The sequence below is a fragment of the Galleria mellonella genome, unplaced genomic scaffold, assembly GCF_026898425.1.
Source record: "Galleria mellonella isolate WM207_F2 unplaced genomic scaffold, CSIRO_AGI_GalMel_v1 utg57, whole genome shotgun sequence".
Taxonomy (NCBI): Eukaryota; Metazoa; Arthropoda; class Insecta; order Lepidoptera; family Pyralidae; genus Galleria; species Galleria mellonella.
This window is the reverse complement of record NW_026442119.1, coordinates 10,159,074-10,180,948: the sequence shown is the minus strand read 5'-3', so window position 1 is coordinate 10,180,948 and position 21,875 is coordinate 10,159,074. Positions and strand designations below refer to the sequence as shown.

Below are 21,875 nucleotides of genomic sequence, written 5' to 3'. Positions count from 1 at the left end.
AGGGTGTTATTCACTGCCATATCCTTCCAAACCGAAACACAGCCATGCAGACACAACTGCTTCATGGTTGAAACACGAATAGGACCGAAGCAAACGACTTTTGTGCAAAGTTTCCCTCTGGTAGATCATAGAAACACATTCTAAATTAGTAACAAAACGAAACGATTTATTATTTCTTCTGCTATTGGACATCAACAGCTTGTCTTACAATAAGGTCAATTATTTGTTTGTTTTTTCTTTTTTTATACTAGAAAGCTGTTTAAAAAACTTTTACTTTTATTTTCTTCAGATTGAAACAGACCAAACTTGCATTGAATTTTATGTATGTATATGTATAATGATGTTCAAGATTGTGGATAATTAGGATTTGGAATTTATAAGTGATAAGTTTTCGATTGATATGATGAATCTTCAGGCTTTTTGGTAGATAGTAAATTTATACGAGTATATTCCTCTCTTCTAAAGCTGTTTTTTCAGTAAATCTAGTTTTATTATCCTGTTGTACTTACATGATGGAGACAAAAAAGTGTACCATATTTTAATCTAAAATTTGATCTGTCTGTGTATTAGTTTTTATTGAAACCACAAAGGCATCTGTGTGTTTAATGAACATCGAAAGATTTTTATAAGTTTTTATATCAGTAGTATTATATTTTGCATTTATCTTTCTCATAGATCTATTAGAGAGATTAACATAATATTAAATAGATTCTATGAATAATATCAAATTATTATGGCCATTAAAAACAGTTTCTAATTTTGTCATTTTTCTTGTTTCCACTGTATATGATAGGTATATATCATCATATATAGTGGATACAGGTATTGCCAGTAGTTACCACGCTTGGCAGGCGGTTCAGCAACAGTAGTTATGCTTTAGTAACGCTTTAAAAGAAACTGCTGCCAATCCCTCGACCATTAAATTCACTTAGTCGCCTTTTACGATAACCATGGAAAAGGAAGGGGTGACTCATTCTTCGCCAGGACTACACGGCGATAGGTATAGATATAATCTACTCAAATATTTATCTTTTATTCTACAGTATCCACCATGCAGTCCATTAAAAAAAATATTCAATAAAAAAAGAGAATTTATTATAAATTTTGCTTTTATTCAGTCATTCATCTCACTTAATTATGGAACTTCTTAAATAAATCAGCTTATAGGCGCTACTGTTGTAGTGGGACAAGGGGATGTCCTTAGTTGGCTTACATCTGAAAATAAATTATTTTTAAATAAGCGCCTAAAATAAGATATTTTACACAAAAAAATAATTAGCTCATAAATATATTTTTATACTACGACGATGGAAAATTAACATACAGCTTTGATAGTAAACGGTCATTGTACCCTAAAATTGTCAAAGATAGATAAAAAGGCCCTTTTTCTTAAAATTTATACATCCAATAATTTTTTATAAACTATGAAATATATTTTGCAAGTCACTAGCAAAATGAAACACAGTTCGTGTTAAAGTTGTACTGACATATTAATAACAAAAAAATCAAGAATATTAAAACACAAACTTTAAAAAACATATATGAGAAATTATTGAATATTCTTAATAAAACAACAAATAAATTATTAGTTTCTAGCCTAAGCAAATTAATACAAATTATTGTCTTAGAATCGGTCCAATATTCAAGCAAGAATCTTGCTATGTTTATACATTTTAGAATTAGACAAAGGCCGCATTAAAGCTTCTATATTAATTATCCTTCGCACCTAACAAGATGTTCAAGATGAGTCGTATTAGCTGTTACTGCTATTAAATGATTCATAAACTCCTAATAAGCGTATTTTCCTTAAGCGTGTAATGTAGCTTCGTTAAAAACATAATCTTTATTTTATCACGTTTATGGCACCTCATATGACGTATTAATATTCCAATTTAGAATAGTTATTTTAATATTTACAAATCTTTGATATTTACTACCCACATTGACGTATTTGGGCTTTTGTCATTTCCGATGTAACCGCAATACGTATGAAGGAAGGTAGATACCCTAATTGGCATTCTATAATTGACATGTGCGAATTTATAATTTCCCTGTTCTACGAAATTATCTCTTTAATCAAATTCCGTCTATAGTCTATTCTTAGATAGATATTCAAACTGAGAAGATTAATTCTGCAAGCTTTGTTAGTGCGTAATACCTAATTTAAGTAGGTATATTTATTTATGATTCAAATAAGCCCTTTTCTTTCGTACTATACTTAAATCGCCTAATAGTTTTTCTTCTACTTTTGATTTTTTTATTTAATATAACATATGTACTAAGAGCAATTTACAAACATTCTAAAATGAATGATATTAGAATGTTTCGTTGTATCAAAAAGTACAAGTTATAATTATATTTATTGGTTTTATGTTTAAAGCGGTTGTTTCGCGTTCTAATAGAACTAACTCTAAGAGCATTGTTTTGTTCCTTAGCTATATGCAGTCGTACACAATTTTGTCTGTTATATATTTTTATTTGTTCCTTTAAAATATTTTTATTTTTGAGAATTTGTATATTTTAGTAAGTTGATTATTAATGTAACTTCTGAATGCATTAAATTGCCCATATCATTTGAGACGTATATAAAGTAACTAGAATTAAAATCCAATGCATCAATGTGGCACTTCAAGTCAGATAACGAGTATTTATAACTATGACAGTAGGCAATAAAAAATAAAGTTAAATTGATAGCAAAAGTGAAATCATCAGGTCATACCTACGTTAATTTATTGTTATATTTTTTTTTTATCCATATGTATCTCGTGGTCTATCACTTCACAATCAGTTATCGAATTATATCCAAGTGTGTATAATTTTATGTAGTTAGGCATATTTTAATATCACAAAACATGCTATAACTTTTCTCTAACAGTGCCACTAACGATCATGTAGCAAACAAAATTAATTCATAACAGCAACTTTAATTCCATAATCGCTCTGCAGAGGCAGCACTAACGTATATTGCGTTTATTCTTTAATCGCTTTAGTAATACAAGCATTAAGATTGACAGCAAAGATTACATATATATAAAAAAATGTAAACATAAGTATCAAATACATAACCAAAGGGCGGTTTTCGAACACACACGACAATAAAGTACATTATCTTAAAAAATCTACGATACTCACTAACTCCGCAAGTTCTTGCGCACACCAGACGACCAGGATTGGAATATGTTACCAAGTCGGTGCCACACACTGGATTATATTCTGAAGTTACAGGACAAGAGCTGATGCAGCTTCGTACATCGTTCGGCAAGCGACTGTAAATAAGAAGATTTAAAAGAAATTATTAGTGACCATCTTACCACAAAAAGGTAAACTTATAATAGACAGGTGTTTAATACATATTTAGATGCTAAAATGTCTCTAATATCTGTTCATATTTAAACAAGTATAAGTGATTAAAAGAAGGCATTATACTGATTAAACAATATTCAATCACTTAAATAGTTTTATTTAGTCAAACAGTGTTTTAGATATTTTTTCTAAGACTATTAATGTTTTTTCATGCTACATGTTGTTTCTTTTTCGCACAAAACTCACCCAGGGGCGCCAGGTAGGCTAAGGCCGGCCCCGTAGGGCTATAGTTTCTTAACCCTACGACATACATAAACCACTAATCTGCCTTTCCCATTTTGGAAAAACATTGTTAATGAATGTGTGTCATAAAAGAATTCTAAAATTAATTTTGTTGGCCATGGTTGCCTTGATTAAAGAATTTATTTATTTATTATTATTAGAAACTAACTTTATCCCTCTGCTTTACCCTTGGTCGTATCACAAGAACTAACCTACAATTTTTCTAATCCGACTTTATATTAACATATAAAGATTTTTAACAAACTGTCAGCCCGTCGTTTCACATAATGAAAAACGATGAGTACCGCATCATGAATTGTCTTTTAAAAGTCAATCCTCTATTCACTTTTTTAATGATTTTTCAAAAACTAAATTAAGTACATAATTTAAAAAATAACAAAAACTTTATTACCTGTTGCTGTTGGTAGGTGGAGTTGAGGGTTGAATCTGTTGCTGATTTTGTGGCGGGAATTGATTTTCACCTCCATTCTGAATTGGATTCTGCCACGGGAACTGATTTTGCCCGCCATTTTGATTTGGTCTTGGAAACTGGTTTTGCCATGGTCTGTTATTAATTTGGTTTGTGTTGGGGAACCATGATTGTCTTCCAGGTGAATTATCCCATCCGTATCTATCTTCTAAATCGTTGTCGTTACCATTGGACTGCCTTTTTTGACGAAAAGACATTCCAAAAGTTTCACTGCTGATTGTAACTGAAAGATAAATGGTAAATTCTCATTTAATAAGTATTTTTAGTTCATGTACTAGCTTTAACCGCAACTTCGTTCTCAGGACCGAAATATATTGATGAACTGAGATTATAATTACCTTTCTCTATCCCAAATACTACAAGTACGTTAAATATTTTGAGGATGGTTTGAGCCGCCAATATGCAAGACTATAGCTCCCTTTTTTCTATTAAAATTATAAATTCAAAAGTTTGTATGGACAGATGGATGGATGTTTGTCTCTTTTACGCAAAAACTACTGAACAAATTTGACTTAAATTTGGTAAACGCGTAGATTATATCCTAACTGAAAAGTGTGTTACATAAGATATTTTATGTATTGTTTCTATAATATATTGGGTAGCAGATTATATAAACAAATGTGCATCATAAGTAGATATACGTAATTATAGGTATTGTAAGAATAAAATATTTTTATTTGAAAATATTTCAAATTAATTCATAAAATATTTTTTATCCTTCATACTGGACTTTATTTGCCTAATAATTTCAATAACTTGTATTAATATCTATATTGACACAAATTTATATGTATCTTTTGTTAAAAAAGCAGCAATTAAGTTTCTTGCCCGTTCACACTTGAAATTGCATTACGAATGGCCAGTAGAATCATAAAAAATTACAATTAAAAAACGCTTATAATTAAGTTTACATAAATAAAAATTATTTTTATTATTCTTACTATCCTGAGAATAATAGAATCTCTTTGTACGCCATAAAAGCACTTAATAGTTGTATAATGTAAAGGACATGGTCTTTCATATGGAAGTAACCGGTTTTATTGGCTACTCTGATGGCATTGACCGCTAACTTACGGATACTTATTTTATGCAGATTAAATTTCAAGACTGCATCCTGATCCAGCTCATTATTTCTTTTAACTAACAATAAATCTTTATACCTTGCTAGAATTAAGAATTAGGCTGGTATGATAATAAAGATATAAAATAAAATAACAACTATCTATTTATTTCTATTTTTTTTTTATACAACTTAGAATGGCAAACAAGCTGACGGCCCACCTGATGGAAAGTGATAACCGTCGCCTATAGACATGAGCAGTACCATGGACATAACCCCCATGCGTTGCCATTCCCGAGGACTCAGGTGTTATTCCTCCGTACCCAGTAAATTCACGCCATATCCCACCCTTCAAACCAAAACACAGCTATGCAAACACAACTGCTTTACGGTTGAAACACGAATGGGACAAAGGAACCAAAGCAATCGACTTTTGTACAAAGTCTCCCTCTGGTGAGAGGGAGACTTTGTACAATTCTCTATTTATTTTTTATATCTATATTCCATTCCATATTACAGTATGGGGATCTTCAGAAAGGGTAGATTAAGGTTTCTTCATGTTCGGCAATAAATCACGTGACGCCCCTAATGTTACAGGTATCCATACGCTACAGTTACCATTTACCATTAGAAGGGCTCTATGTTTGTATGCCACCGTCGTACTATAAAAAAAATACTTTTATATAAACGACCAACATGAGTGACTGATGTTATCCATATACATTCTAAATATTTTTCTGGGTTAAGTAAAGTTATGCCCATATATTGGTCATAAGCCAGTGTGAAAAATGTATTTTTTCTTATTTTCCCAATATTTTTTTGCTACGTAGGAATATTGAAGTATATCTATCTATTCATATATCTATATAAAATATGTAGTTCATAGATCAATAATTGATAGACTTGAGTTCAAGAAACTATGTCTATACGAGTGTATTCTTTCATGTTAACATTATAGTTTCTAGCCAAGAAGTTATGTTAATGAATATGTTGAATATGTAAACATAAACGCAAAAGGATCGTCATCTTGTCTAACCGGATTCTGGGTTTACCTATATTTACTTTATAAAATTTATATATATGAGGAAACTAGTTTAGCTTTGCGGTTTCACTTATGATGTTACATTACTTTAATGATTTGGTGTAAGCTGATTAAATTAAATATTTCACTTAACCATAATAATTTACAAACTGACTTTGTTTCTACTTTTAATATAAATTTACTATTTGAATTTTTTTTCAGCAAACAGTCTTAAATTTTTTAGATCTTTTTGTAGATGGTATAGATACTTTTATAATCACCATCATTTCAGCCATTATCAATTTACTGCTAGAATAATTCTTTAATAATACTTACGAAGAATATAAAGACAGATTATATTTTAATTTTTTAGTGATATCATTTAATCATCAATAAAAATAATCTTTTCAACTATTCAAGTAAACAAACATCTAAATAACTCCACAAACTATCATATTAATACAAATGATAAAAAGAATGATTTAATTTAATAATTGCTACATACATACATATCTGTCACGCCTGTCTCACATTAGGGTAGGCAGAAACAATAATATAATTAATAATTAATAATTGCTTTTTTTTTCATAAAACGATTTTCATGCAGTAAGTCTAAATCTTAGATTAGGCTTTAGTTTGTACAACAACCTAAAGTCTAAATATAAATCTAATAAAAACATACCAACTCATATATTTAGAAAAACTGATAGTGCAAGATGACAGCATATTTTTTAGTTCTTAAATCGTTTCTAAATAGGTTCGTGATCATTATCATCATTATTCAAGATCACATACGTACCTACTGCGTACAAAAACGTTTTCATTATTTCTGTTCGTAAATACAGTTCATAGTGTTTATAGCAGTATAGTATAGTTCCTTTGTCTTTTGTTTTTATTTACAACAAGCTGTATCTCATGACATTAAGTTTCTAATGAAATTAATCATATTGAAAACTAGGCAGCATGGTCTCCGACCTTAGCCTGTTCCACAACGGAACAAAAGTACTTAAAAAAAATCTAATGAAATTAAGAACCACTTATACCTATCATTGTTGTGGACACTTTTATGGGGAATGTAGCTTATGTTATTGTGGAACATTTACTATTATTTATGTTTTTTAGTAGTGAACAAATTTTGTATTACATTCAGTGAATTTAGTAGGGTATTAAATACGGTTTTATTTATCTTACTCTATAAAAAACACCTGTGACCAACTACGGATTTTTTCTATTTATTATGGATTATGAAACCCTGCATAGGATGAAAAACAACGAAAAAAATTTACTTTCATAAAATAATAATACAGTAAACCGAAAAAAGTTAAATATATTAATGTACTTTAAAATATTTATATAGTTGTAGATATATACTGATCCTTTTGACCTTCTGCTTGGTTTGTAACGTTTTGTTAAGATAGTAATATATTTATTGGAGTATTTTGTAATTGTATAATCCATTCTTTTTTGGTTTTAACACCTTTAACTGATGTTTTTTACTCGTAAACAATACTTTAAGTCTAATTTTTTATTCTATTTTATTTCTTTCTATTTACAGAAGTGTTCTTAAGAGGTCTACCGTCAAACTTTAAGTTTAATAAACTCTTAATAATAATTAAGTAAATTATTAACTGTAAAACATAAAAAAAATTGTAAAATCGTACTCACCAATTAATAGAAAAACGAAAAGATTCTCCATTGCGTTGTTTATTATTATTAATGATATACTTATAAATTAATTTAATTTAAAATACTACTGGACGCACGCATCTGTTGCAAGGCGAAGCATCACTGGCCTCCAACTAATGAGAGTTTTGTATATAAACGTTTTGACGTAGTTGTCTCATAATTTATGTTTTCATAGGGATGTGGTAATTTATCGTTAAGCGTGACGTAGAAAAGACCGGTGTAATTTATGAAAACGTAATTTCTTATAACGTTTACTTATAAGGTCACTCGCCTATATACTTTAAAATATTTTTAAAATAAAATAATTATTTCTAAACTTTTTTAACAATTATTTTTCTTGTGTTAAATTCTAGAATATATTACTAAGTACTAAGAATTTCATAAAGTGAATATTTGCAAAGTCTACATGCTTATTACTCAATTAGACAACTAAACCGATTTGGATAAAAAAATGTACATGGATAAAAAAAATCCTAGATTTAAATTTAGAATAATAAAGATACATATTTTTCTATTAATTTCATACGAAAAATTTAATTCATACGTGCAAAGCGATATTGATAACATGTGATATTAATATCGATATCGTTCTTATAAAATATGTCAAAGGTCGTTTTATACTTATATATAACTAGCTTTTACCCGCGATTTTGTCCGCGAGGTTGGGATATATTCATTGACCATAGTGGTAAGTTAAGGTGCTATTATTTTTTCAGTTAGGCATTCGTATTTTCCTATTTTTTTATATTACAAAGGTGGCAAATAAGCATACAGCCCGTCTGATGGTAAATGATCACTGTAGCCTATGCCACTATGCGTGCAACACTGAAGATACCTTAATATACCCTTTTGAAGAGCTACATACTGTAGTCTTTGAATTAATGTTTGAATTAATGTTTAAATCATAATGTTTCCTGATGTAATGGCAAACTATAAAATATTGCACGTAGACTCAAATAACGCGTTACTAGTTAGTACATATACGTTTATAGAAATCTTTGAAACTGCTCAACCCATCTTAATGAAATTTTGCAAATGTGTATTGTTTATTCCAACTTCAGAGATAAGATAATTTTTATTCTGATGACCTTTAGTGAGAAAAAAGTGTTTGCCAGGTTTTTTTGTAGAACAATACGTATTAGAATTGTAACCCAGTTTCCGCTATCAGTATACGCTGGCGGAGAAAGATGACACATGAGAATGAAAGCAGACCAGATGGCCCATCGTGATAAATTCGAATCACTGATGAATTCATCATAATGGATTGTCTGGCTTTCTTAACTCGCCTATCATAACTTACTGGAATTCTGCCGGCGTATACCGATAGCGCAGGCGGGGTTACCATTCCAACATCATCCATTGAAACGCTATTATTTTCCTGTTAAATGACAGGAAATTATTATTACAAGAATAATGAGTATTTAATTATAATGAATAGTTATTTTGTAATAAGTATAATAAACAACATACTCATGAACTCGATTATCTCTCAACAAGGGATCTCCCCGAATAAATAAAGGAATATTATTTAAAATTGATAAATGTTTTAGTACTTAAAATAATGAACAAATATCCATATTTGCTTGGGTACCTCTGTCCTATTCGTGTTTCTATCGTGAAACGATTGTGTTTGCATGGCTGTGTTTCAGTTTGAAGGGTGGGAAATGGCAGTGAATTTACAAGGTACAGAGGAATTACACCTAAGTTCTTAGAAATAGCAACGCATGGAGGGTATCATGGGTGAAACAGTTTACTTTGTTATGTACATGGTACTACTCATGTCTATAGGCGACGGTTACCACCTTCCAGCAGTTGAGTCGTTAGCTTGTTTGCCATTCTAAGTTGCATAAAAAAAATAAAGTACTTTTTAAGTTCTTTATTCGATTTGAATAAGGAGGAGATTGTCAATACTGCTGTATTTTATATTATGTTATTGTGCAAATTTTTCTCTAATTTTGGTCATAATTTTATAATATTCTCGAGTGTCCACGACTAGATTTATTAAGGATTATTGTTTTTTTTCCAACTACAAAAGAAAATAGCGTTAAATATTATTTACATAAATACAAGTATGTATGTAACAAGATGTATCCGAAAGGGATTCATTTGTTTTTATAATTAGAGTATCTTTAGAGACGTCTCCAAATTGTTTTAGTGTTAATGTTCTAGATATCATGATGACATTATAGAATCAACATGTCGCCGACAGTCATACACTAGTGTAATACATATTTTTTCAAGATTTAGTTTTTGTAACATTGTCACTTCTACTTGTTTATAAGACAGATATATTGGCTATTAATGAAGCAGATTATTAACAATATAAGTGTAGTAGTATAATAAAGTATTGGTTTTATAAATATTCATTTTGTTATTTTTGTTAATTTTTTCACATACATTTCCAAACATAATTCATAATTCCAAATCGTTATAAATTTGTGCAATCGAATTGTGTACATCCCTAATAATTATACTACATTTTGCACGTAAAGTCTGAGACATACAACTAATGATGTCGAATCGATATAAAATTGTGTAATCGAATTGTGTAGGTACATCCTTAATAATTTTACTCATTTTTGCACGTAAATTCCCACTATCTTTTACTTTGTAATGAACATAACCGGGTTTCCTTACAGATTATGACGTTGTTTGTAGTGAATAACACACAAATCCAGTTATTTAATGTGAAATTAGACCATTAGCTTTTTAAAGCCTTGTGGTGATTACTAATGATGAACAGTAAATAGAACATATCATCTACTATTCATCAATTAGTGCGAGGATGCCCAAACTTTTAAAATAAGCTTCCTTAATTTATAAAAAATATTTTTATACTAATATTTACCCGTGACTTTGTCCGCATGACTGGGACATATAATTTATGCACAATAAAAAGTAGCCAAAGTATGTGTATATTAATGGCAAATTAATAACAATTGGTTAAGCCATTAAGACGTCAAGAAATAATAAACAAACTCATTTTTACATTTATAATGTTAGTATTTTTTTTATATTTTTTTTAATCTTTAACATTGAGTACATATGACAGACTTACACCTATTATCTTACAGGTGACCATGAGAGAAATCGTCTTATGCCCTTCATATGTACCATTACCAAGATCGTCAATATAAATCTTATAATATGACTCTGTTTACCATACTATAACAATAAAAAAAATACAGGATGGACATAAAACGGTTTAACGCATCACCTCAGATTGCAATGGTCGTAGATTCGATCCCCTTACTATATAATTTTTTTTATTCATGACTGTTTTTATTGATCAGGCTGTTTACTATTTGTAATATATACCTATGTATTTAAAAAAAAGTATGTCTATCACTTATCGAATATCCATAATACAAGCTTTGCTTAGTTTGAAACTAGATGGCGGTGTGCAATTTGTCCAGTGGCATTTATAACAATGTATTACTTATATCTTAACTTACCATAACCCTGGGAATTATTGAATGTTTTAATTAAAAGTTCGTGTGTATTTAATTCCATTTTTAAATGTGTTCAGCATGATTCAGTGACAAATATTCAAACCTTCATATTTTACCGAAGAAACACTAAATATCATCACTTACTAAATCTTATATATAATCGAGTTATAATGCATTTAAACAAAATTAAACAAAATTGTTATTTGCTTCGCTTTATATTTTATTAATTTGAACAACCGGACAAACTACAACAACAACTATTTACTACAACAGTTTAATATACTGATATTGTAGTAAATTCAGCTTAGATCATGTAACTACATATATGTTAATTAGTCCATTCGTACGGTTATCACACTACAGTATTATTAGTTTTCGACAAAAAAACAGTTATTCGGTATAAAAAAAATGTGTTAGATAATTAAAACGAGGTCATATTACACTGAACATGAATTAGATATAAGGAAATACATAATATAACATATAATAAATACTTAGATAAATCTTTGTACGATACAAATAAAAATATTTAAAAAAAAACATATTAAAGCAAAAATTATATGAAATATCTTAATAAGAGCAATAAAAAGTTTATCACATTTTTATACATATATGAGATAACATAATAGGTATTTATTAAACTATATTTGAATGAAACAATGAGATTTATTTGGTGTCCACATCTATCTATTTACTTTATGCTCTGACTGGATTCAAATTATCAAAATAAAAAACACAAATAAAATCAAATTTTTTTGAGAAATTACATTAAAAGGGTCATCTTCTTTTTTTAAAGAATGATAATGGAATGGTAACCACGCCTGTGCTCACGGTATATACTGGCGGAGCACCAGTGAGGGATGATAGGTGAGAATGAAAAAGCAGGTCAGATAGCCCATCGTGATGAATACATCTGGAATTCAGCACGGTAGTTTCTAGAGGGAACCACGTGGAGGTCGACCTGACATGCTAGCAATGGGACTGGTATCCCACATTACTAACAAACAATCCATTCCCTTCTAAAGGATCATCTACATCAACATATTCATTTAATAAATTACTTGTAATATACATACACTTTCAATGTGAGTATTAGATACTGTAAAAACTGCTAGGAAAGTATATATGACTATAAAGGGACAAAAATGAACTAAATGTAAAACTAAAATACAAATCATCATAACACCAAATAAAATAAATAAATGTCGAAATCAGCATCACCAAAATAATATAAATTAGTACCTGTTCATATCGTACAAGTCTTTAAAAGCCTCTATTTAAAATATCGGTATTGCTTTTGTAGTTGCGGATAATCATGAGCAGTGCCAGTCTCTTACCATCAGGCAAGTCGCATGCTCGTTTACCCCTGTGTTCTAAAAAAAAATTAATAGGTATCTTAAAAAAAATACTTTTATAATGTAAAATTTCCAAACTTAATTTCAAAATAAATGAATTGCATATATTTCATACAATTCTTTTCTTTTCTAATTGACGCAAACCTCAGTATCGTATCAATAACATCATTAATTTGATATTCACATTAAAAATAAAAAAAGTTTTTGTTCTCAAAAAATCTAGAAAAAATAGTACCTACGTGGTATATAGTATGTAAATAACTTGTTGAGTATTAAAGGAGTAGGCAACATGAAAGAAAACACATATTAAAAAGATTAATATACTCCCGTTCGATAAATAAAAAATATATAAAAATACTTAAAGTAATTGAAAACGCCTAATACAAAACAGTAGCAATAATTATATTATGCTCTACGTTCAATAGATAGCATACTGGCCATTTCTTTAAATCTAATTAAGAGAAAAACAAAAGACGTGTTTCTGATTTTTCATTTAGTCTAAAGCAGGGGTGGGCAAATATTTTGATAGTCGGGCCACATTGCAGATGAAAATTTGACCCCGGGCTACACAGTTTTTTTTTCTAATTTTAAGTTAAATTTTTGCTAAGGATGTCAATTAATGAATTTTAAAACCAACATTTTTGAATCAAAATATTTATTTATCAAGTCAATTGAATAAAAAATTTTAAAAGATAATTTTTAAGCATTAATATCAGATAATTATCAAACTGTACAATTATCATACAAAGATGTTTTTTAAAGTATTACCACTATCATCTATGCTTAATAGATTGAGTCACAAAAAACATGAAAAACAAATGCTGGTAACACTGTGGTGATTTACATAAACTATTAATTTGACAGAACGTCAAATTAATAGTTTATACAATGCTTCAGGGGCCAGACAAAATTCTATTCTGGCCGCCATTTGCCCAGGTCTGGTCTAAAGGGAGCCTTTGTACAAAATTCATATACCGATAGCGCAACCGGGATCATTATTTCATTTTCATCCATTAAAAAAAACATCTAACTATGATATACTATCTAACACTTAATTGAAACCTCGCCTTTTTGTTTTATAATATTATCTACTACGTCACTTTCACGACTAATTTTAGCATAATTCTAACAAAAGATGTTGTCTTAAGTTAATGAAAAAAGAATGATAAAAGAATTATAAAATATGCATTTATTTATGTTATTATAGTTATAGCTTAGATTATAAGTTGTAGTTATTTTCGGCGATGCAGGCTCCAATGTTGTTGTCATAGGATAAGGAGCCGGTTTTAACATGTTTACATATGAAATAAATATTTTTTTTTTATAAATACGAAAATAAAATTATAAGTCTTGTTAGTAAACGTGTGGTAGGCAAAGAGAACGGCATGCTAAAAGGCTCTATCTTTACACATACAGAATGATTCAAAATTGTTAAGCGTTCTTTAAACTAAGAATCTACACATGTTATAGAATATATTAGAACAGAAACTTCGTGCATCAAGAATTCAAAAAATAACAAAATGTTTCGAACCTTCCGTATTACCTAAATGTTAGATGCGCCACGTTAGTATGTGTGGTTTAAAATTTTTTCATCGCCTTTACACTGTTTCACTATTTATAAAGGAATATGCTAGCTTTACACTGTAAATTATATTTTGTAAAATACACGCATTTTGACTCTAGTTTTTATTAACAGCGGTGGAAATGTGTAAACTTTTCAACTGTCTTCTTCAACTGACTGAAAAAGTAGGTGGTCCTCAATTCAGTTGTATTGAGGGGAAAGGGATTGTTAATAATGAAGATTAAAGGAAAATTGCTAGCCCAACCCAACCAGGTCGGGGGGAAAGGGATTGTTAGTAATGGAGACTGAGAATCCCATTGCTAGCCTATACCTAATCAGGTCAACCTCCACGCGGTTCCCCCTGAAAACTATCATGGTTAATTCCTGGTGAATTCATCATGATGGGCTAACTGACCTGTTTTCATTTGCATCGATCACCTTTCACTGGTGCTCCGCCAGAGAATCCCGTTAGCGCAAGCGGGGTTACCATTCCATTTTCACCCATAAAAAAACCCAACCAGGTCGACCTCCACGTGATACCCCCTGGAAATCATCGTGCTATATTCTAGATGTATTCATCACGATGGTCTAACTGACCTGTCTTTTCATCCACACTTATCATCTCTCATTGGTGCCCCGCCGGTGTACACCATTAGTACGAGCAGGGTCTACCATTTCATTGTCATTCATTAAAAAAAATGGGTTGTATTTATTTTTTATGTTCATTACCTCATAACTTTAAAAAAATATTTTTTTATTTGAAAGTATATACTTACAGATTGGTTTTATATAGAAATTTTCAAATCGGTTCATTACTTTAGTTTTAAAATCAAAATTACTAATTTCACCATAATTGAAGTTGGTTTTTTTTAATGAAACTTGATTAAGCTCCTGAGAAATAACAAACAAACAAAATAACTTTTATCCTGTAATAAATATGTGGCAGGTTGTATAAACAAACGTGTATCATGAGTAACGTTAATGTAATGTACTAGTTAAAAAAAACTGAACTAAAAAGTGAAAAATAAATTTAAGTAAAATTTATCATATTTAAGGTATTATAGCTCGGTATAGTATTATAGCTAACTAAGGTAGGCTCCAGGTGCCTTTGTTACAAAGATTAGATACTAATACTTCAATGCCTTTAAAAATTTTTAAAATCACTTTATTATTTATACGAGTATTGTTCGTAGAATAATTATTTCAAACGCAGTTACCACTTTATTCTCATAAAATAAGATAAAAAAAAGAAATAATAAATATAAAAAGAAACTATACTAAAAATAATTATATCTAATATATAATATAATTAAATATATATATTATTATCTCAGTAAATTTGAAGGTGCAACAAAATTTTAAAAGGGTACTTATCAATTAACAAGAAAATATTTTTTTATAACACGAAGCTAGCAATGGCAAACACACATACAGCGAGCCTGATGGTAATGGACTCTGTAGTATAGACATCCATAGAATGTCTGCAATAACAAAATATTCATCATAACTGAATATTTTTTTTACAATACAGGGGGCAAACGAGCATGCGGCTCACCTGATGGTAAGTGACTACCGTCGCCCATGGTCACCCACAACACCAACGGCATTGCAGGTGTGGTGCCGGCCTTTTAAAAAGGAATATGCTCTTTTCTTGAAAGTTATGCTGTCGTATCGGTTCGGAAATACTGCTGCTGGAAGTTAATTCCAAAGAGTGGTTGTGCGTGGAAGAAAGTGCAACTAGCTGCGTCACTAGACTAGTGATGAATGATGCAAAAAAAAGATAGATTTCTATATACTTAAACGTTTTTACATACTCACCTTTTTTTACTTATATATATTTTCAAAGTGAGATGTGATAATTTATTAATCATAATTTTTCACATTAGTTCCTTAACATTATTTGTTTGCTACATGATACCGCCACAGAATGGGCCAATCTATACTTTCCCGTGGATATCGTAAGAGACGACTAAGGAAAAGGGGCTATCGAGAGAGCTATGCTCGGAGTTTCTTTGCATGATAGAATCCAAAATGAAGATATCCGCAAAAGAACCAACGTAACCGACATAGTCTAAAGGATAAGCAATCTGAAGTGGTAATGGGCTGGTTACATAGCTCGAAGGACCGATAACCGATAGGAAAGAAAGGCTCTTGAGTAGCGACTTCACTAGATGGAGTGACGACCTGAAATGCATTGCAGGAAGTCAGCGGATGCAGGTGGCTCAGGACTGTTTTTGACAACAGTCTATGGGGGAGGCTTTTGTCCAGCAGTGAATGAATAATGGCTGAAATGATGATGATGATGATTGGTTTTTCAGTATGACATTTTAATAAAAAAAAAAGTTTAATATGATTGTCACATAACGAGAAATCAGAGGTGAATAAGAAATCATAAAGATAGCCTAACCTTATAAAAAGATAAGTTATCTATAAAATATATGCCACTTTGTATATAAATGTCGGACAAATGAATATTTATAAATTTCTCTCTGTATATCTCATAACAGATATGAAAGTTTGTGAATATACAGGCAATTGTTTCTGAATTATCTAAAGGAAAATAATTCAAAGAATTTTAACTAAATTTCTATTTACGCATATTGTCAAATGGGATATTTCAAGTATCTCTCCTTTTAGTAAAGGAGAGATACTTGAAATATCCCATAGGAGAGATAGTTCTCTCCTTAGTATGTGATCAAAATGGAAGCGATCACATTACCAATCGCTGGAAGATTTATTAAAATCTGGATAGAATTGGCGAAGCTTTAAGGTAAAATATCAAACAGTCCCTTTATCATCATCATCCCATCTCAACCATTATTTGCCCACTCCTAAACATAGGCCTCCACCATATATTGTCATAAGGAATGGTCCCGAGCCACCTGCATCTACTTATTCCCATCATATTTTTGTAATGCAAGTAAGTAAATGTTTGTATTGGATATCTACGTAATAGCATATTTATGTTCAGCTGCTTTGATAGGTACATACATACCTACCTGTTAATCCTATCAAATTGGGGGGAAAGGGATTGTTAGCAATGAAGTTTGACAGCACCATTGCTAGCAATATGCCCTATTAGGTCGACCTCCACGTGGTTCCCCCTGGAAACCATCGTGAACAATTCTTGTTGAATTCGTCACGATGGGCCAACTGACCTGCTTCATCCTCACCTATCATTCTTCATTGTGCTCCGCCAGCGTATCCCGATAGCGCAGGCGGGGTTACCATTCCATTATCTCTCATTAAAAAAAATCCTGTCAAATTCTAGATTGCAGTTTAAAATATCTATGTCTAAAACAAAATTTTTATAAAATGTCATCACAGACAATAGTCTATTTTTTGTTCGACAAAAAGAAAAAGGTTTTCAATTTGGTTACATTTTTTATGTTTGTTACGTCATTACACCGTCAATTATTAGTATGTGTTCAAAATGGCAGCGAACACATTACCAATCGCTGGAAGATTTATCAAAAGCACTGTCAATCGATTTCGTAAATGCTTATTTTATTTGAAACGATATACTTATACATTTCCATGGAGATTTTATCAAAATCAGTTCAGTAGTTTAGTTTTAAAATAAGAAATAACTAGTTTTACTACAATTGAAATTTGAAAAGTAGTAAATTGAAAATTAAATTTGAATTCACTTTTTTGTGGAACGCGATTATTACAATTATTAGTATACTCGTATTTATGAATAATTTCATTATATTATATTATTATATTAGGCCGGCAGCACACCTGCAATGCCGTTGGTTTTATGGGTGATCATGGGCGGCGGTAGTCACTTACCATCAAGTGAGCCGCAAGCTCGTTTGCCCCTGTGTTGTAAAAAAAAAAAAAAAGTAAAAAGAAGCATATTTTAATACTCCTGAAATTGACAAGATACTTTCTGGACAAATATAAACGCTATCCAGAAATTGATAACTTATAGAATTCTGACGTCAGTTGTTTTTAAAATAGACGCGGATAGCATTAGAGTGGAGACACACGCCTACCACAACGTGACAGTGATAAGAATTTATTATATATTTATGTAATCTTAGACTAAATATAATTTAGGTATTTATCTGCTCTCAATTTAATTATAATTGGCCATTATTATTTATATTTTGACGGGTCTATTGGTAGCAGTAATTAGTATAGCGTAATTGACATTTTAATTAAAAATTAAATATTCTGTCAATTCGATATAAATTACTGACTGTGTTCCGCGATTTTATCTGCATGTATTATTATATAAAGTACCAAATGTGTTTAAATTTCATACAAATCCTAAAATATAAACTTTCATATATATAATATTAGTAGAATTCTAACTAGACAACTTTTTAACATATAAATTCACATGACTGTACTATATGCAATTAAATTTTCCTTATTTACAAGATATTTGCAGGGTATATACTATGACGATCAATTCATCTTAATATGATAATATATTAGCTGGTAAAGATTGTCTTATTGTACGTGGTAATAAGAAACTTAGGTCTTAGGTTAGCTCATATAATATTCAAAGTATCAATGCAATAACTGGTATTAAAACTTCGAGAAAAAAAACTTATCCCTTTTAAAAAGGCTGGCAGCATACATGCAATGCCTCTGGTGTTGCGGGTGCTCTGGGTGGCGGTGATCACTTACCAATACTGGTTTTGCCACGATTAAAGTCGGTTTTTTGCAGAAAATAATTTAGGTATTTGTTTCTCTAATACTATATATTGAAGAATATTATTTGAACGATTTTTATAAATTGTCATCTTAGATTATATATATATATATATATATATATATATATATATATATATATATATATATATATATATATATATATATATATATATATATATATATATATAATGTCCGCATGCAAATACTATCGCTAAAAACAAATTAACTTTTTTTTACCATAACCATTTATATGGGAGAAATTATACTGTAAGGTTTTTTTTTATACAACTTAGAATAGCAAACAAGCTGACGGCCCACCTGATGGAAAGTGGTAACCGTCGCCTATAGACATGAGCAGTACCATAGACATAACAGAGTATACTGTTTCGCCCATGAGACCCCCACATGCGTTCCCATTCCTGAGGACTCAGGTGTTATTCCTCTGTACCCAATAAATTCACGCCATATCCCACCCTTCAAACCGAAACACAGCCATGCAAACACAACTGCTTTACAGTTAAAACACGAATGGGACAGAGGTACCCAAGCAATCGACTTTTGTACAAAGTCTCCCTCTGGTAAGGTTTAATTAAAAAATAAAAAACGATACAAAATTCTTACGAATATATTTAAAAGAACAGGATAAACAGTACATAATGATTTGTACGTAACGATGCTTATCTTTACTGATTACTTTGATTTTTGTCTAATATTTTCGTTTTTATATCACTAAGAATAAATAAATAAAAATAAATCGTAATTTTAGTTAATACGTCTATATTAGTTTGTAAACAATGCAGTCGAGTCTGAGACACCATATCTCTATACTTATCTGTTAAATTAATGTTTAAATTTGATAGTTTTGCGAAATTATTTTTTTAATGTACCATCGTAAACTGATTGTGATAAATTTAACTAATAGGTTAATTAGAAATTTTATTCATGTAAGTTCATAAGAAATATTTTGCTATGTATATCAAAGTGAAATTTTTATTTTAGAGACAGGTTCAAAGAAATAGCCACCCTGGAATCGACCCCAATGAGTCATTCGTATATTCCAATGCAGATTTAAAGATATAAAGATATACACGTATATCTTATAAAATATATTATAAAAGATATTTTATGAGCCAATCTGTGAAAATTTTATTTAATTGCTTGCAACTCTGAAAAAATAGTACGTTTTGTTTTGATTTAAAAATATGCTTCAAAATTTAAACAGTCAAATATTAATTTGGCTGACTAAAAAAGGTTGTCTGGAAGGGATTACTTCGGATATAGGAAAAAACCGCATTTTGTACTTCATATACGTAATATTGTGTTATTTTATAAGTGGTGCTAAATATAAATAGTAAATAAATAAAAATTGATATTTGATATATCGATCTATATAATTTAAGATCGCCAAATTACATAATAGAGGGGGGAAAGGGATTGTTAGTGATGGAGACTGAGAATCCCATTGCTAGCAATATACCCAACCAGGTCGACCTCCTCGCGGTTCTCCCTGGAAACTATTATGGTTAATTCCTGATGAATTCATCATGATGGGCTAACTGGCCTGTTTTCATTCTCATCTATTACCCTTCACCCATCAAAAAAAAAATACATAATAGAATATAAATTGTAATAATGTTCCCCAGTTCCTATTACAAAAATCTCGTGAGACACAAAATTGGAAAACTTTTGTTTTTTATACGACTTCAAACCGTAGGAAGTCCAAGGTTCTGAATTGTGTGTGTATTTTTTTGTGTACGTTACGTGATATATTCGCCAATTCTAAATCAATTTTAATATCATTTTGTAATTGTGGGCTTTACTGCTATGTTGGTCACATAATTAATTTGTTACGATAAGTTTTTAGGGTTCCGTCATTCGTGTTAAAAAGGTTCATAACGTAGTCTCCATTTAGAGAATAATCAGCACTTTTTAGTTTTTTTCTTTATGCAACTTAGAATGGCTAACAAGCTGATGGCCCACCTAATGGAAAGTGGTAACCGTCGCCTATAGATATGAACAGTACCACGGACAACAGAGTATACTGTTTCGCTCATGATACCACCATGCGATGCCATTCCTGAGGATACAGGTGTTATTCCTAAGTACCCTTTAAATTCACGCCATATCCCACCCTTCAAACTGAAATACAGCCATGCCAACAAAACTGATTCACGGTAGAAAAACGAATGGGACAAAGGTGCTCAAGCAAACGACTTTTGTGCAGTCTCCCTCTGGCAAAAAATGAAATTAGTAACAAATCGAAACATCCAATCAATTTTTGTACTACTATTAGATATTTGCATTCATTTCTTATAGTCGGATCAATATTCAAGTAGATTTTTTAAATATACAAAATTATATATATTTTATATATATAATTAGGTGTGATGCATAATAATATGCTCTACTACCTATTCGTTAAAATTCTTATTCGTATCTACTAAATAAGGATAAATAGACATTTTCCTTTAAAACAAAATAATAATATAAAATAATACATAAATAAATTCCTCATAAACACAACAATTACCTAAGCTATGAGAAACCAAATAAAGAACTTATGTTCTTTATGTGCGGGCACATAACCAAGACGGCAAATTTAGAAAAAATCTGAAATTGGTATGACAGAGAATCGAACCTTTGAACCGTACTTGCGCCTATATATCTAGTCAAAACATGAGAATAATTTTAAATAGAAGGAGTTCTCTATTTTATATAAATATCTGCGCCAATTCTGAACCGATCACTATGGTTCACTTTCGTGATGGTTCCTTATTAATTTTGACATTTATTTTGTAAGAAAAAAATTTTAAATAATTTAATAAACACAACAATAAAAAAGAATAAAAATCGGTGAACAGCGATGCGAAAGAGTGCCCGCACTCATTTGAAAGTCGCTGCTGTTATCACTCGTCCTCCGGCCGAGGCAGAGGTTATCGTTACCACCACTACATGGCCATACGACCATCCCCTCCCACCATCCTGGAAACGCTA

The 21,875-nt window shown here is 30.4% G+C and overlaps 1 protein-coding gene across 1 annotated transcript; it reads right to left on the bottom strand.

Annotated features, from left to right (window-relative positions):
• Positions 1-1,073: 1,073 nt before the first annotated feature.
• On the bottom strand, positions 1,074-7,980 carry LOC128201676 (homeobox protein 5-like). The gene is made up of 4 exons (XM_052899355.1): positions 7,822-7,980; positions 3,998-4,298; positions 3,133-3,266; positions 1,074-1,215 (listed from the first exon to the last, which is right to left on the bottom strand). Exons 1-4 carry the CDS (start codon positions 7,850-7,852, stop codon positions 1,157-1,159), a joined length of 525 nt encoding a protein of 174 aa, XP_052755315.1. The 5' UTR covers positions 7,853-7,980; the 3' UTR covers positions 1,074-1,156.
• Positions 7,981-21,875: the final 13,895 nt, after the last annotated feature.

What these genes read in the sequence shown, in the direction of transcription:
- LOC128201676 (XM_052899355.1), bottom strand. Translation starts at nt 7,852, where the DNA reads ATGGAGAATCTTTTCGTTTTTCTATTAATTG. An exon ending in TTTCGTTTTTCTATTAATTG is followed by an intron (nt 4,299 to 7,821) that starts GTGAGTACGATT and finishes TTTATCTTTCAG; the next exon opens with TTACAATCAGCAGTGAAACT. An exon ending in CCACCTACCAACAGCAACAG is followed by an intron (nt 3,267 to 3,997) that starts GTAATAAAGTTT and finishes TCTTATTTACAG; the next exon opens with TCGCTTGCCGAACGATGTAC.